Raw genomic sequence first — 18839 nt, forward strand, 5'->3', positions numbered from 1 at the left:
CCTACCTACTTCAGAATCTTTTGTAAGACTGGTTCTGCTACTTCTAATTTTTCTTCCTAAAAAAAAAAAAAAAAATGTGAAGTGTGACATAAAAAATACTAACCAACATATTTTTATTAATTTAGCATTCTTGATAATACTTAGGAAACAACCTCCAAATATGAAGCCATATTTAATTTCCACTTCTCAGTTATCCTAAATATACTAACTTGTGTATATCTGTAAGTCAAAAGTTTCAATCTAAATGTCCACAAGAGGGTACCAGTTAAATAAACTGATACTTTTATACAATGGTATACTACATACCTGTTAGAGGCAGGTGTACATAAACTAAAATTGAACCATTGCCAAGACACATTCAGTGAATAAGCACCATTTATGTAAAAAAGGGAGAATATACATTACATTTGCGTGCATATGCAGATTGTCACGAAAACGATACAAAAGAAACTTTACTGCTGTCCATTTGTAGTTTTTTCCAAATGTACATATTATTAAAAAAAACTAAGTTAAAAAATAGTAAGTATGAGGACACTATCATGAAAGTGAAAACTTAAGAGAATGGGAGAAAATATTTGCAAATCATATTATTTGATAAGGGTATAATATCCAGAATATATAGGGAACTCATTAAATTCAACAACAAAAACTCATTGAAAAATGAGCAAAGGAATTGAACAGACAATTCTCCAAAGATATACAAATGGCCAACAAACACATAAAAAGACGCTAAATATTAGGCATTAAGGAATTGTAAGTCAAAACCGCACTACTACTTAACACCCATGAGTATGGCCATAATTTTTTTTTAAGCAACGTAAGTGTTGGACAGCCTGTGGAGAAATTGGAAACCTCATACATCCCTGGTGGGAATGTCAAACGGTACAGCTGCTGAGGAAGTTTCACAGTTCCTTTAATTGAGAACAGGGACTCAAATACTTGTGCTTCAGTGTTCATAGCAGCATTGTTCACAATAGCCAAAAAATGGAAATAATCCGAATGTCCATTAACAGATGAATTGGCAAACTGGCACATCTCTCTCTCTTTCACACATACACACACAATGGAGTATTACTCAGCCATAAAAAGGAATGAAATAGACGAATGCTACAATGTGGAGGAACCTCAAAAACATTGTAAGTGAAAAAACCGACACAAAAGGTTACGTATCATATGATTCTATTTATATAAAATATCCAGAACAGGTAAATATACAGAAACAGAAAGCAGATTGCTGGTTGCCAGGGTTTGGAGCGAGGGAGATATTAAGAGTTAACTCTTAATGGGTACAGTTTTATTCTGGAGTGATGAAAATGTTTTGGAACTAGATACAGGTGGCAGTAGCACATTGTGAATGACTAAATGCTATTGAATTGTTCACTTTAAACTGGTCAATTTTGTTACGTGAATTGCACCTCAATCAAAAACAAAAATAGCATTCAAACTGGAAATCATCTTTCCTCTTCATTTGTTAGGGCATTAGAATTCTAAGCCCCAATTTGGTCAATGTATTTAAGAAAGATGTGGAGAAATGAAAATGCACAATGAGAGGAAGAATAATATTAAGGCAGCGCTTTTTTTTTTTTTTTTTGCCTTAAGCAGTTAAGTGGGTAGTGGCATCATCTACAAGATGGAAAAAAAACAGTTGAAGAACAGATTTAGAGGGAAAATTAGATGTTCTGTTTTGGACCTGTGTTTTACCCTCTAGTGGAGATGACAAATGTTAGTTAAGTCTGGAGCTCAGGGCTAAAATTGTACTCATATAAACATGTTAGAATTGTTTCCTTGGCTGTGCGTATTAGCACTTCTTGAGGACAGGGACTTTACAGTGCCCGGAAGTGTGTCCTCAGTGAATATTTATGAAATGAGCAAGTGACAGCAAAGGTATACATGAAGATAAGTACTCTGCTTTTATGGGAGGTCCATCCTAGCACCTGAAGGTGGCTTGCAAGTAGGCAGAACCTGGTTTACTCCTGTCGTCCCTATGTAATGTCACTCTTAAAAAAATACATGATTGTACAATAAATTATGTGGCTACTCTTCGTAGAATGAAATTCATGTAATTATACAATGGCAGGTGTGACATGCTTAATAAACACATCATGACAATTTGAAGTATTTTAGAATAAATGTAACTGCTATTTTCAGAAACTGTATCAATGGTTTCGAAATCTTATGCATTAAGCAAAGAGCACACTGACCACGTTCGCACCCCTTTTATGATATCACCACAGAACTTCAAAATTATAAGGGGACCTGAGAAGTGATCTATTCTGTTCTTCCAATGCAAACATGCACTTGAAGACATCAGAGACAGGTGGCCACGCCTCCCACTGGTTGTCTCAATAGGGTAGTAACATCTCAAAATTTTCAATCAGGCACTGTCCAATCTTACTGAACAAAGAAATCTTGTGCTAAAAATTAGGGAAACAGTAAAAAATTAAGTAACTGAAGATACGTTCTTGTTGTTTGAATTAGTTTTCTGTTGCTGTGCAACATAAGCTTGTGATATATTCTAACATAACTTTTGCTCATTTAACAAAATAAACCTAAGTCCAAGAAAATACAGCTTAGCAGTACTAGTAAAAAACAAGATAGATCCCATCCCCAAAAAAGAGACAAACAGAGTTTTTAAAAGCATGTTTATGTGACTGCACATAAATGTGTGTAAAAGGGCATTATGACAGTTGATACCACAAAGATTACAGTAAGAAAAAGCACTTTATGACAATATTCCACAAATCCACAAGGATCACTTTAATATACAAAGCAATGCTACCATTCTGAACACAAAGAAGCTAGTATGTACATAGTGTTAATTAAATGCATTGTAACTCAGTACATTTTTTCTCTTTACACAGATAAAGCACAAAAAGTTTTGGGTAAAAACAAAACAGGGATGTTTCTAGAATGTAGGGAATTTTATCAGAGTGTATTTCCCTCATTATAGTTCTTTATTTAGTATTCAACTCCAATAGCAACATCAGAGTTAAAAATCAATACCCTGTTTTGTGCTGATAGTTTTGGGGGGAGGTATTGTCACTCTAATCTTCAAGGTAAAACCAAAAAAAGCAAACACCTTTCTCTCTAGAAACTTCCCTGATTAATTTGTTTCTAAAAGTTTCAAGTGATACATCTAGGTTAGAAATAATTCCTTTTTTGGGGTGGGATTGACAACTGACATGTGGACAATCAGTCGGGGACAATTTACATGGAAAACTGCTAACTAGCACTCTTCTCTGCCACCCCTAATAAATCTATACTCAGAAAAATGCTGACAAATTATTTCCCACTTTTAATATAAATAATTTTATTACATACACAAATTGGAGTGGCACTTGGATAAAAATATGTCTATAAAGCATTTACCAATTCAATTTTAAAAACATAAGAAAATAAAACCTCCCAAACACAATGATAGATCATTTCACTTGGCCAACTATATAAGATCATTATCTGCAGGGATTTTCTTCCTTCCCTACCAATTTTTCAACTCTCAGATTTCCTTTCACCTCTGAGGTGCTCCTCAGACAGAAGCTTAGAAATGCTATCCTTCTGTAGGCAAGTATTAAATAATGCCAGTATAAAGTAGGTAAAATTTGAATTTCCTACTGTTTGACCCTTTTCAAAGACATTTCCTGAAGATTGTTCATTTTCCTTTTTCTTGCTGGTGAGAATTAAAAATGTGTCACGTTATATACCATGCTAGGACCTGCACCCACAGTACCAGAATGCAGACAGGTCAATATTTTCTCTCTGTGCTAAAAAACTTTGCCTGTTTATAATATCAGTTTTGCTTCACAGGCTTTGTCTATTTTTTTTCTATTTTTATTTTTTTAAAAAATAAATTTCAAGCTAAAACACCTGAAATATAATCCCTCCACTCAAATGTTACCTGGTCCCTCTTAAAGTTTGTCTGCCCCCTGAGGACACATACAAAGGCTTAAGCTACATTCACTAATCAGTAAGAACCTATCATAAGCCTATGAGACAGATGGAACTTCAGCACCCTGTTTGATTTATTTGAAATTCTTCCATACTGACTCAGCTTCATGATATGTTCAACTCCTCAGGGATTAGTGCCTTTCCTGGCCATTGATTCTAGAAAGTCAAGGAAACCAGTTCCTAGTACATACAGTGACTGTGCAGTCAACTTAAAAAAGTCAACATATCAACATTGAAAGTATTCAAGATGTATGTAAGCCACCGAACAAAAAGTTCTAGTTGTGCTTTGTACAACTGAGTGAGCAAATTTATCCCACAACTCTTCACCTACCGGCTTACTAAAGCACACTTCACTTTCTCCCTCCTCATCTGAAATTAGTCAGATTTAGGCAGCATTTCTTTGACGTTAAGAAAGCCAATTAATAAATAAATTTAGTCAAATGATTACATGTGGTCTCCATGATGCCAATAATTGGTATCTTGGCATCATACAGACAGCATTAATGTTGGAGTGAGGATAGTCTCATTTAAAATTAGAAATAAATATTCACTTGAGTTGCTTTTCTTTCTATATCCATGATGAAAAATAATAAGGGTTCGGACCCATCTTATTAATCAGGCTAGTCAAATCTAATTTCTTGGTGTTTTTTCTTTTACAACTATAAAGCTAGCCTTTAGGTGCTAAAATATTTTAATCAATGAAAAGTTTTCATTAAAAAAGTCCCATGATTTGAAGAAAGGAGAAAGACATAAAAAGTTGGTTGACAACTGATGAGGGAATTTCTCAAGTTGCTAATACCCAAACTGGGTCATTTTTAAAAGTGCAAGTTACACCAAACATTTACAAAGAATATAATGTAAATATAATCCAAATAAATATACAACTTTTGTATTAAAATCAATGGGAAACAATATACCAACAGTTTTCAGGGCTACAAAGGCAATTAAATAAAGCCTCTTGAAAATAACTGAAAAGGTGTATAACCACTCCTTCTAAAACCCACTTTAATTCAAACTCTTTACGATATCAGCTTTATTTAATCCTGCAAAATGAAGCAGCCTTTTTGATCTTTAAAATAAAGAGACCAACTTATGCTGACTGTAGCTGCTCACAAAATTTAAAACATTAAAGATGAAAAGAAGAAATCTAGATCGAAGTCACTTCAAGTAAGTAAAAGCATCTGGTTTAAACAAACTGCTGTTTCTTCCTAAGCCTTTGTATGATTCCACATGTCACCCCGAATGGTCAAAATGATAGTAGGGATTAGGCCTGAGAGACAGAGATGAACTTCAGCCAGATGACTTCTGATCGGACAGCCTGCCTGGCTGGTATTGTGCTTTCAGATACTAGCACTGCTGCTGACCTGCCATTAAAACATTTTCTGACAAAATCCCTGCTTAAATGAAAACACCGAATTCCTCCCTTAGGACGATTTTTGAAAAATCAGTGGCGCCTTTCAGAAGCTATCTTTAAAATGGTCTTACCACTGTTATAGCTGCCAGAGACAAAGCATAAAAACCAAATACTTTGGGGGTGGAGGGGAGTTTTCAAGTGACTAGTAACATATTTAAAAGTATCAAGCCAAAGAAAACTAACAAAAAAAAAAATGCTTGGAAGAAAATTAGAAGACAAAAATCAATCATGAGTGCTGGAGTAATGCAGTCCAAGAAACTACCAAAGGGATGCAATAGAACACGCAAAAATGTAAATTTTCATTTGACCTCAATATACTATAATACTCAGCATTCCTGACTTAAGAGCTCTCAGAGCTTCAGATTATATACTGTATGTATATATATATATATATATATATGTACACATATATTATACAAATGCCATTCCCCCCAAGAATATCTAAATGAACAGAGCACCTATGACAGTATTATGGTTGCCAATATGGTACTTGAGTTTGAAAAAGAATGAACTTAAAATTACATCGGATATCGGTTTTTTAATAATGTGAACACATTGGATCTAGCCCTTTCTAAACCGCTTTTCAGTTAAACACTATCAAAGCTTGAAAACTCCTAAGAGTAATATATCAAAAATAAACTCCCACTCATTTTATTAGAGTTAATCTGTCCTATAGATAAAAGTGCCACATGGCCCTATATTTGCAAAGTGATACCAAACTATTTTCTAGGCAAATCAGTAGCATATGTACAGATTCCTATGATGACATTTTCATTCCCTTTTGGCCAATATGAAGAGAAAAAAAATTTACTACTGGTAATGTGGCCACATATGTTCTTGGCTACAAGATTTTTTTTTTTTATTATGTCATTTTCTTAATAAAAATTCTCAAAGTTGCATGCTTAAAAACAAACACCTTTACCCCAATTCTTGTTTTTTAAAAAAAGTCTACACAAAAGATGCATGATTTCTATCTGTATAAACCAAAATATTCAAGTCTCTGCAAAAGTCTAAATAAACAGATCGCAACAGAATACATTTCTTACCTCACCATTAAGTAACTGACTTCATACCAGTGCAATCATCCTCAAGGTACAAAGAACCAGGTCTTTATAACATATAAATCCAACCAGCTAGTATGGAAGTGATTACCTTGATTTATCAGGGACTAAGAAGACCACCAACTTTCTAATTAAACAGAAAGCCCCAACTTTTGAAAAACGTTTAACTTTAGAGAATATAACTTGGTAAATACTAGGCAATTTTCATTTATAAAGCTTATGACATTCAGAATGTTCACTTTTGACATTTTGACTCAATAAAAAATTCTAGTTGGTGAACAGATTTGTGATTTTGCTTGGTTTCTATCAAACCAGTTTTGAAAAATGACATATCTGTGCTGGTATACAAATTAATTTTTATACTATGACTTTCCCCATTAGCTCAGCAGGACAAACATCAAACTTTACAGTCGTTTGAAAGCCTTCTTGAGAATCTGGTGAATTGTCCAAATACACTACATCACTCAATTCTTAGAATGATGCTCCTTCATAAACTCTGTTCATCCTTGAAAAAAGACAATGGTTTGTTACAAACAAAAATAAACCATTTACAAATATTAAAAATCTTACTTTTCAAAATGGACCAAATGATTAAGACCCATCTGCAAATTTTAACACATCATCAAACTTTAAAAAACAACACGACTAAATATAAAACAATTTTCTAGATCTTTCTAAAAGAAATAACCTTCTCAAATGAGAAATTATATCTAACATTACATCGATCTCCAATTTTTTAAATCCACCTTATTTTTCTTTTAAAGGGCAACTTTTAGATTTACCAGGCTTAGTGAATAAAATGAATAATAATTAAAAGCAGTACCGGAAACAATGTATGATACACACAAACACAGGCTGCTATAGTCAGGAGTTAGAAAGGCAGCTCCTTTGTAGAATGACAAAGGCTATACAGCATATTGGGAAGCTAAAGCATAACTCCTTTTTAGAAGAAAACAAAACCAATGTTTTTCAAGAATGATAATTCAAATACTGTAGTACAGCAGTCATTCAAATATATCTGAAGAAAATTACTTTCCTTGTCACATCTAATACTGTACTTGTTAGAACTATATCCTTACAATTTCTTTCATTAAAAAATTCACTAGAGATACTCTGTGTATGTTAATATGGAAAAGTTTTAAAATAAGTATTTTTCTACAACACAACATTTTATAAACAAATATATCACTTTCTTTACTTAACATCTTGAAGGCTTTCCTGTTGGTGGTATAATGTAAGTGCAAATGGGAACAGTTTAATTAGAAATATCTTCTTAAGTAAATGAGTGACATAAATATTTTTGAAGGCGATGACAAACACATTTATTTAAAAACCTTGTTATATAACTCAAAGGGTTGGTTTGAGTAAAGCGTTTTTTTTTACTAAGAATTTAGTACTAATTAAAACAAGCTTTGTACTTGCATTTTCTTCAATTTAAAATTAAAATACCATGCTTTTTTCATTCAGTTGGTTACTTCTTTTAATGTATTCAAAAATGTTGAACACATACAGAACTGAACTAAGAAGCAACAACTGCCCTATTGAGGAGCTGTAGTTAATACAGTGTTTTTAAGAACCCAGGACAAGTTTTCAGTATTGAAGACAATATACATAGAAAGTACTCCCAATTCATTCTAATTTCTTCAACACCACAAAAATTCCGTTTTAGAAGGTGTATGTCTTTTAACAATGTTGCATAATCCACAATGAAAATGTGAAAACGTCAATTTGGCAATCACACGTCTTCATTGCACCTTACTTACTTTATGCATGCGGCTCACACATTACTTCAGCTCAAGAGGCTGGGGTAATTCTGTCCCTAAGGCAATCAAGGTGCTCAGCACAAACCTTGAAATCATTTAAAAAAAGATTTTCTTTTCCTCATTTCCCCCATCAATTTACAAGTAAACAAATGATTACTTCTTGAAGAGGGTGGGGGATGAAATGCAGAAGTCTCTTCATGATTCCTGGCGCTGAAAATTTCTTGAGGGAGAAGTGGAGGCAGGTGTTGGAATATTCACAGTTTAATGCAAAAGCACAAATGAATGAAATTCTGTAGTTGCTTTCAGGCAGTTTTGCGCATAGAAAAAAAGAAATGTTTAGAAAATAAAATGTTTATTTTGTCTTTCTGGTTGTGGCCAAGCCAGTCCTTTTCCCACCATTACCGGTGAAATTTAAATTCCAAATTAATCTGATTTGTGGCAGTAAAGGTCCTTAAGTGCTTTTAGCTCCTCAATCAGTGTCTTGTTTTGGTTTTCAAGCACTGCCACTCTGTTTTCTAAACATTTCACATATTCTTTCTTCTTTCTACGACACTCTCGTGCTGCTTCCCTATAAGCAAAAAAGCACAGGAAAAATTATGTAACATTTCTATATCATTTATTTTGGGTTGGAATATGTTTATTTCTTAGAGATTAGTTCAAAGCAACAAACATTTTATTATAGATTTGGCATGTGACAAAATATAGAATGACTTGGAAATTGCATTATGTAAATTTCTAATATACCATAGAAATTTGATTTAAAAAAAAAGGTCCTAAATATGAAAACCCCGTAAACAACCGAAAGGGCTGAACAATCACTTAAAAATTACGTAATTGTTTGTTTATTAAAGTATTTTGCATCATACATGTAAAACTTGAAATTCTATGAATATCAATAACTAAGAAAATATTAACGTAAAATTTAGGGTGAAGAACATCCTTTAAATATAAAGATCTCATAAACTCATTATTTCAAGGCGTTTAAAAAAAATCTAACATAAGTCTCTTCAAAAAATGATGTTGAGAAAACTGTGTATCTATGTGCAAAAGAATAAATCTGGACCCTTATCTTGTACAATATACAAAAGTTAACTCTAAATGGATTCAAGACTTAAATGTTAAGACCGAAAACTATAAAACTTCTAGAAAAACACGGGGAAAGTTTCAAGACATTGGATTTCACAGTGATTTCTTGGCTATTCCACCAAAAGCACAGGCAACAAAAGCAAAAATGTAAGCAAATGGGGCTACATCAAACTTAAAAACTTCTGCACATCACAGACATAATCAACAGAGTGAAATGAAAGAGCGACCTTAAGGGATGGGAGAAAACATTTGCAAATCATATATCTGAAAAGGAGTTAATCCAGAATATACAAAGAACTCTTACAACTCAACAATAAAATAACCTGGTTAAAAAATGGTAAAAAGATTCACGCAAACATTTCTCCAGTGATATACAAATGGCCACCAAGAACATAAAAAGATACTCAACATCAATCTAATCATTAGAAAAATGCAACTCAAAAGCACAATGAGGAATCACCTGATAGCCATTAACATGGTAACTATAAAACATTCACAAACAAACAAAAAATAAGTGTTGATGGGGATGCAAAGAAATGGGAACCCTTGTGCACCGTTGGTAAGAATGTAAAATGGGGCAGCCACTATAGAAAACTGTATTGCAATCCCTCAAAAAATTAAAAATGGAATTACCATATGACCCAGCAATCCCACTTTTGGGAATACATCAGAAAGAATTTAGAGCAGGATATTGAAGAGATCTTTGCACAATTATGTTCATAACAGCATTATTCACAATAGCCAAGAAGTAGGTGGAAAGCGACCCAAATATCCACTGACATATAAGTAAATTTTAAAAATGTGGTACATGTATACAATGGAATATTCTTCAGCCTTAAAATGCTGCAACATGGATGGACCTTGAGGACATTATGCTAAGTGAAATAAGCAGTCACAAAAAGACAGTGTATGATTCCACTTATATGAAGTGTCTAAAATAGTCAAACTCATAAAAACAGAAAGGATAATGGTGACTGACAAGGACTAGAGGGAGGGGAAATGAGGGGAGTTTCTATAATACTATAGAGTTTAAGTTTTGCAAGATGAAAAAGTTCTGGAGATCTGTCACAAAACAATATGAACATACTTAACACTACTGAACTGTATACTTAAAAATGGTTAAGATGGTAAATTTTGGTTTTTACCACACTAAAAAATATCTAACAGATGAAAATAAAACAAATTTTTTATCAAGTGACTAAGTCTAAACAAATAAGTTTTTCTATGTGGATAAAGGCCACATTTTCTTTAATGTCCTCAGTAGTAGCACGGGGACTGGCAAAGAGCAAGTACCTGAATGAACATAAGAGTTGAAAGTAAAAAGGTTCTAGGTCTTCAGAAGTTAAGAGCAGTATCTTCAGTGTCCGAATCTTAGGTTTAAGTGGTTCTATTCCTTCTCAATTACATAACTACAGGCCAATTACTTAACCTTAGTTTCCTGACTAAACAGAGAGAGTATTATCTATCTTAAAAGTTTTATGAAAATCAAATATATGGTGATGGAAAGAGAACTGACTCTGGGTGGTGAACACACAATGTGATATATAGATGATGTATTACAGATTGTACACCTGAAATTTATGTAACTTTACTAACAATTGTCACCCCAATAAACTTTAATTAAAACAAAAACCAAACAGCTTTATGAAGATTAAGGGAGTTGATATATAAAAAGCACATGAAACGGTGGCTGGCATTTTGTAAATGCTACATATGTGTTAGCTATTTTTATACTATTTCTAGATAATTGAAATGGTAGTCTATTATAATTCCATTAATATTTTCATCCCCATGAACCTATCAGTTCAGGAAAAAAAGGAGCATTTTTGTATAATGCAAGCTGATTTGGGAGGTGAGGGGGGAATGTTTTACTGGCCATGATAGAGAGATACGGACAATGTATAATCCACTGCATCATTGAGAAAGTTTTTTTGGAAATGAGTTAAAAATGGCCCAACATTCTAGTGAACATTGAAGAAGACAAGCCAGGAAGTACTATGAGGCCAAGAGTAATCTAAAGAATGATAGTGGAAATGATTCAGAAGTCAGTTTGGATGTTCTGTATGTGGTGAATTAGTCTAACAATATAGAGAGGATGTGGATATACTTACAAATCTGATTTCAGCCAAGGTTGACTAATCTTGTTTCCCTTCCTTTCTCCTCTCCATCATCTGAGAATTCAGTCTACAAGTGCCCATATGAATGCTATATCTTCATGTTAGTTTAATATGATCCTATAGGTTAGTACCTCCCAACTTTGTTCCACCAAAATAAGTCCAGTTGTCCCTCAGTATCCGAGGGGGATTGGATCCAGGACCCCCGTGGATACCAAAATCTGTGGATACTCAAGTCCCTTACATAAAATGATGTATTTGCATATAACCTAAACAAATCCTCCTATATACTTTAAATCATCTCTAACTTACTTATTAATACCTAATAGAATGTAAATGCTATATAAATAGTTGTTATACTGTTTAGGACTGTTTAGGACTGTTTAGGGAATAACGACAAGAACAAGCTGTACATGTTCAGTACAACAGCAACCGTCGCAGGCCGAATGACACAGTACTACATGTGAGTAACAACATAACATTTTTTCCTGAGTATTTTTGATCCGCGGTTGGATGAATCTGCAGACGTGGAACCCGTGGATATGGAGAACTGACTATATACTAGTGTTGTGAAAGATTAAGATGTTTTTTAAAAGAAAAAAATGAAACACTGGGCTAAAAAAATTAACTTATTTCTTTAACGCAGAGCTCTTCGATCCTTTCAAAATGCTAATCTCCAAAGAGGAATTCTAAATTTGATGACATGATGCTTTTTAACTAGTTGTGTAGCTTCCAGCAGGTCCCTTTCCATTTAAGGGCTGTTTCCTCATCTGTTTTATTTTTATTTTTTTAAAGGGACTGATCAATGTGTCCAAAACCAAGACCGTTACGTTTGTATTAATGAGTATGCAAAACCAGGGAATAATCGTGGCATGTCATTCTAAAGCACCAATTTTAATTAACGGGGTAGAGGGATGGCAAGCATTTTCATATTAAACTAAGCATTACGATATTTTGGAGTAGAATACAAAATTCAAATGAACTTTAAATAAAAATTTTAAAGAACTCCTTAAGTTTGGAGCATGCCTCTTAAACTTCTCAAAGATTTCTACCTAAATATTTTTAAGATCAGAAGAGAATCAAAGGACTCTCCCAGGGGTTTGGCCTGACGACACGGTGACCTCTGATGTCTCTCCCAGTACACACACAAGATTTTATGACTCTAAGCATTCATGCAAACAGATGGCCTAAAAATTCTGAAATTAATTTGACATTATTTTTAGAAAAAAGTTCATTCAGATCATGTTTCAATATCCTCCACCTACACTTACTGAATTAATGCTTTGCCTTTATGTGTTACTCTTATTATGTTTGATTTATTCTTTCCCTTATTAGCATCTTAACTTCTTTCATATTACCTGTTTTTTTTCTCTTTTGCATTCAAAGTTTATCAATTGTATTGATTTTTTTTTAACAAGCAATTTTTAGTTTCATTGATTTTTATCTACTGGTTTTCTCTTTTCACTCATTTTAATTTGCTCTTGTTTTTCTAGTTTAAGATGGAAGTGAGGTTGGCAAACATTTTAAGAGTCAGACTGTAAATATTTTCTGCTTTTCAGACTGAATGGGCTGTGTCATATCTACGCAACTCTGCTGTTGTAGCATGAAAGCAGCCGCTGATGACACATGAAGCAAGGAAAAGGCATAAGGATTAGAAAGGAAGAAATAAAACTGTCCATAGTTTCAGACAGCATGACTGTCTATCTAGAAAATCCAAAGAATCTACAACAAAGCTTCTAGAAATAACATGTAAAATTTAGAATAAAGGATAAAAGATTAATACAGAAGTCACTTTTATTTCTATATACTAGCAATGAACAACTGAATATTTACATTTAAAAAACACATATGCCATTTAAAATAGTCCCCGCCCCAAGAAAACCCAAACCAAAAACCTGTAAGTATTTAGGTATAAATCAAAATATGGCAGTATTTGTATGCTGAAAAATGGAGAGTATATTGTGTTCACAGAATGGAAGAGTCAGTATTGTTAAGATGTCATTTTCCTCAATTTGATCTATAAAATCAACACAATCCTAATCAAAATCTCAGCAAATTTTCTCATGGAAATCAACAAACTGATTCTAAAATTTATATGAAAATGCAAAGGAACCAGAATAGCTAAAATAATTCTATAAAATAACAATGGAGGACTCACATTATCAAATTAAAAACTTACAGTAATCAAGATAGCATGGTATTGGCAAAAGAACAGACACACAGACCAATGAAATAAGCTAGATAGTCCAGAAACAGAACCACACAAATACGGTCAATTAATTTTTGACAAAAGTGCAATTACAACAGAAAAAGGACAGTCTTTTTAATAAATGGTACTGGACAAATGGATGTCTGTACACAATAAAATGAACCCTGACACACCTCACACCTTATACAAAAGTTAACTAAAAGGGATCAGAGACCTAAATGTAAAACAATTTAACACTTGATACAGAACAACTGCAACTCTTGTATACTGCTGATAGGAATGCAAAATGATACAGCCACTTTGGAAAACAGTTTGGCAGTTTCTTATAAAGTTAAATATATACTTACTATTCCACACAGCCAGCCCACTCCTAGACATTTACTCAAGTGAATTGAAAGTTCACATAAAAACCTGTATGTTTAAGTGTTTATAGTAACTTTATTCATAATCCTCCCAAAATGGAAACAACTAAGATGAACTTCAAGGTGAATGGATGAACACCACAGTACATCCATACAAGAAATACCAGTGATAAGACCAATTACTGATTCATACAACACTGTCAATAAATCTTAAATGCATTTTGCTAAGTGAAAGAAGCCAGACCCAAAAGGCTATATACTGTATGATTCCATTTATATAGGATTCTGGAAAACGCAAAAATATAAGAAAACAGTGGTTTCCAGGGGCTATGGGCGGGAGTAGAGGCTGACTTCCAAGGGGTATCACAAGGGATTCTTTTTAGGGTGGTATAACGATTCCGTATGGCACTGTGATTGTAGATACATGACATCAAAAAGTAAACTATATGCAATCCTAAAATTGAATGAAGGTGGTGACAAATCTAACTGAAATGATCTCTGGTTACAGATCAGAGTCAGAGATGTTAGTATGGACTCGTTTATTTTAGCAATATGCAGATACAAAAATACAGATGCGTACATACATGAGGTAGTATACATGTCTATTTCCTAGCTTTGTCCTTCGAGAGGACTTACAAGTGTGAAACCCCAGTAGTAAAGAGCACACCTACTACCCAGTTATTGATTTCTAAATACCATGTCAAGATATATTATTTCTCTCTGAACCATACCATGTTTCCTCAAAAATAAGACCTAGCCGGACCATCAGCTCTAATGCGTCTTTTGGAGCAAAAATTAATACAAGACCCGGTCTTATTTTACTATAATATAGGACCAGGTCTTATATAAGACTGGGTCTTGTATTAATTTTTGCTCCAAAGACGCTTTAGAGCTGATGGTCCGGCTAGGTCTTATTTTCGGGGAAACAGGGTATCTCCTCTATAAAGTGAAGATAAGCTTCTCCCTCATCATAGGTAGAACTAATAAAATAACATGTTAAAAAAAACTAGGTATACAGCGTATACCGGTCCCTTAATAAATAGTATCTCAAGAAAAAGGTTTATTGAACTGAAACATGAAATTGCATAAAAACAAACATTTCAACACAGCACGACAGTTACAAAGTGCTTTTGGAGGAATTATTTCCTTTGACCCACAGAGAAACCCTCTGGGTGGGTTGTGGGATCCCATTTTGCAAAGGAGAAAGCTGGGGTTTAAAAGATTAATATGTTCTTCCGAAGTCACAGCAAAAGGGGTAGATTAGGACTTGAATCCAGATCTTTAAGTTGAATCTCTATGTTTCTTTCACTTTATTCATAGTGTTTGAAGAATCTTGGGGTGAACGGCAGAGGAATATTTTCACCAATTTAAAACTCTTTATTTCTTTATATACCGTATTTTCATTTTCTTCACTTTATCTTAAGTCATTTCCATATTAAAATCCTAAGCTAAATATTTAAATCCTAAGCTAATAAAAATACTAAGATAAATATAGTAAAATATTTTGTTTTGTTTGTTAATGACAAGACCATTTATAGCTATGAATTTACTTTGAGAATTACTTTTGCCTACATTTCATAGATTGTTGAAATGCAGCATTTTTATTGTTGAAGACTAACTCTATTTTAAGATTTTTGTCAATAACAAGATATTTTTAGAATTAATATATTTTCAAAGAATCTTTACTTAGGAGTTAAACCTATTATTTTGAGCAAAGGTAACATTCATTAAGACATGGCCTGCCTGGCCATCATATATTTATTTACTGTACTACAAATAAATTTAATGTAACATGTAATTTTAATATACATACATGAAATTCTTGATCTTCTTGAAATATCGGGGGTGCCAAAAAAATGCATACAAGTGGACACTTTGGTCAATGTTGCTCAAGCAGTAGTTTGCTGCAATCAGAAGTGTCTGGACGCTGATGGTAATCACTTTGAACACCTCTTGTCATTGCAGAAGTCAAATGTGACTTGTATTCATCTTTTCTTATCGGTATATATTGAGTATTAAAATTTTAATCCAGTTTTCCTTTCTTAAAATGTGTATACATTTTTTTGGCACCTTCTGTATACTACTCATGAAAAGAAACAATTTTTAAATAAGCTAGCTAGTTGGTTAGAGCCTAGTGAAAACAGCAAATTGTACACTAAAGCTCTCACGGGAAATTGCATGAAAGAGAATTATACTATGATCAAAGATTGATCCATAATCCCATTAACCATCTCATAAATGTAGCTTATTAAATAAAGAAGTTTTAGCAAGAGCCATCAATTCTACCAGAAAAAACTGAACACAAACATCCTATTGTCAGCAGCTGTAAAAGACACAAAAACACACATCTGGCACATTCTGAAGACATACCTGACTTACAACAATCTAAGTAAATGCAATATATGTACCTGTTCTTCATTAGGCGAACCTCTCTCTTTCGTGCTGCTTCTTCAGCAGGCTGTGTAGGAAGTGCTGGGGAGGATGCCATAACGACTCCAGGGGCAATGGTGCTAGTGGGTGCTGTGCGGATCTGGTATGTTTGTACATCTCCCGAGGCAGCTGAAAAGAAAAATGGTGAGCCTGATGTAAGACACTGAAGCATTGTGACTTGGTAAGTCTACATGTATCAATCATCAATCTAAACGTACAATTTAGATTAAAAGGGGAATAAAAGGAACAGATGATTCTGACTAAAATGTTCTGAAAGAACCATTACTTTTTGGGTTTTACTGAGAAATAATTCTTAATTTAATGTATTTATTAGTACAGACACTTGGTCAAAAAAGGTCTTAACCTATGTCTGCCTGGTTTTTCATTTATCTTTCATTGGAATGCAGTTCTATTCTGTTGTTAACATGCTTACCAACCTTAAGTCTAAAAGGTAAAGTAGGGCACAGCTTGGATGGTCTTCCTAGATAGAGTATAGTCCTCAATGTCTTCCTTTGATATTGGTAAATTCATATTAAAAAATTTCAAGTAGACTCTTGCCACGACATAAAAACGACCATGATTTTTCATAAAATAGCAAAATGGAAGAGAAAATAAAGCATTATGGTCAACTATTATAAATTTCTAATTGAAACAAAAGTATGAAAAAGTGTACCATGTGATGCCAATTATATTGTAAACATTGTTTTAATGTAAATGATAACAGCTAAATAAAGTTTTATTCTTCTAACTAAATGATCCATCATCACTTATGAAAACAAACATAGTCACTACTTGTCAAACTGCTTCTAAAAACAGCTTAATAATATGCCCTCCTAAGAATAAGAAACCTAACATTATCTGAAAGAATTTGAAGATTTTTATAAAATTATCCATATTTGTTAACATCAATTAAAATGTGTAGCTTGAGTGGAAAAGATTTATATACTAAACATGTTACCATCTTCAAACTGACGTTCAGAATTCAAATTCACTGACATCCTGCTTTACAATTTTTGAGTACCTGCATGTAAAGTGAAAAGGTGTTTTACTCCCATTAATAAGCAAAATATTATCTTCTTCAAATATTATTTGTTTAGTAACAGAATATGTTCTGTAAATACATTAGGGCCCTTTAAATAAATTGTGACTCTCTCTAGTTGATGTTTTAGGATTATTCAAAAATTATCCATGAGGAAGGGGCACAACGGTCATTACCTAACAGTGGCAAAACATACTATTATTAATGAAAATATTTTTAGAAACATTATTTCCTCAACATGCAAATTTTCAATCTGGCATAAAATGTATTCTTAAAATATTCACATGGATTCGAAGAAAAATGTTTAACTCCTATCCATAAAGATTCCTGAAACAAACAGGAAGAAAACAACAACAAAAAAACCCATTAAATTAAATAAAAAATAAAACAGAAAAAAGCTATTTTTATAATTAATCAAGGATTTAACACATGTCTCCACAGACCAGCAGAGCTGCATACTGGTATAAGATTTTTCATAATATAATGCTTCCATCTGAAATTAAAAGATGATCTTAGAAATGAGGATGATGTAAATTCCTTTTGAATAATAAGCAGAGGAACAGAATTTTGAAACTCCAAATAAGTGATTTAGTGCAACTGTCATTTGACACATGGGACAAAATGAGGGCCAGAGAGGTTGGGCCACATAGCAAATCTATATAGTTAGATCTAGAATCTGGCTTTCCTAATTCCCAATTTGTCTCCCTCTAACCTATCCTGTTTCTTCTATCATCAAATTCTAGAAGTGTTAAAGAAAGAAGTTTTATTTTTAAAACTGAAAATAGTTGTTTTTATGCCATGACATTTTGGTCCAATTGGAATAATGGAAGAGTTCACGGAAAATATTATCTATAATGAAGAAAAATTAACTACATTTTAACAGTATCATACTTACTTTTTCTGAGTTTATAACATAGTAACATGTGAAAGGATTTACCACACTCACCTATGAATTCGGACTTCTCTTACCTTGAACGACGACCTGGTTGCTGGGCACTAGGATCTGCTGGCCATCAGTGGTCTGCGCGTACTGCAGAATGGTCGTGCCCGGCTGAGTGGCGGCTGCGTTGGTCATGGTTAACGTTTGCAGGCCCTGTACCCCGTCGGTACCATTGTTAGCCAGTTGTATTGCTCCTCCCTGGGTAATGGCAACTAAAACCCAACAAATTTTATTGTTACAAGTTTAATAATACCATGTAAGACTTTTACAACACACTAAATTCAAAGTAGAATAATCTGTAAGACATAAGCTAGGAGAAATTACAGCAAATAACATTGCCAAGAAGGACTTGGTACATTCAAATAACTTTCTGCTCAGGAAACCCATATCCAATTTCTGTAATACAAATGCACTCTATGAACTACGTTACAATTTATAATAATGTCTGTTAACAATTTTTTAAAAAGTATATAAAT

General features: G+C 33.3%; 1 protein-coding gene across 6 annotated transcripts in view; it reads right to left on the reverse strand.

Moving 5' to 3' along the window:
• Positions 1-2627: 2627 nt before the first annotated feature.
• The window catches only part of CREB1 (cAMP responsive element binding protein 1), a 58941-nt gene continuing 42729 nt past the window's right edge, over positions 2628-18839 (reverse strand). For 4 of the 6 annotated variants that reach the window (XM_033111727.1, XM_033111726.1, XM_033111725.1 and 1 more), the window contains 3 exons: positions 18393-18575; positions 16363-16513; positions 2628-8751 (listed from right to left, as the gene is read on the reverse strand). In XM_033111727.1, the coding sequence (XP_032967618.1) occupies positions 8607-8751; positions 16363-16513; positions 18393-18575 (479 nt within the window). In that variant the 3' untranslated portion in view covers positions 2628-8606. The remainder of the gene's footprint in view (positions 8752-16362; positions 16514-18392; positions 18576-18839) is intronic. The other 2 variants (XR_004423644.1, XR_004423645.1) reach the window with 1 other exon arrangement.

Source organism: Rhinolophus ferrumequinum, chromosome 8, assembly GCF_004115265.2.
Source record: "Rhinolophus ferrumequinum isolate MPI-CBG mRhiFer1 chromosome 8, mRhiFer1_v1.p, whole genome shotgun sequence".
NCBI lineage: Eukaryota > Metazoa > Chordata > Mammalia > Chiroptera > Rhinolophidae > Rhinolophus > Rhinolophus ferrumequinum.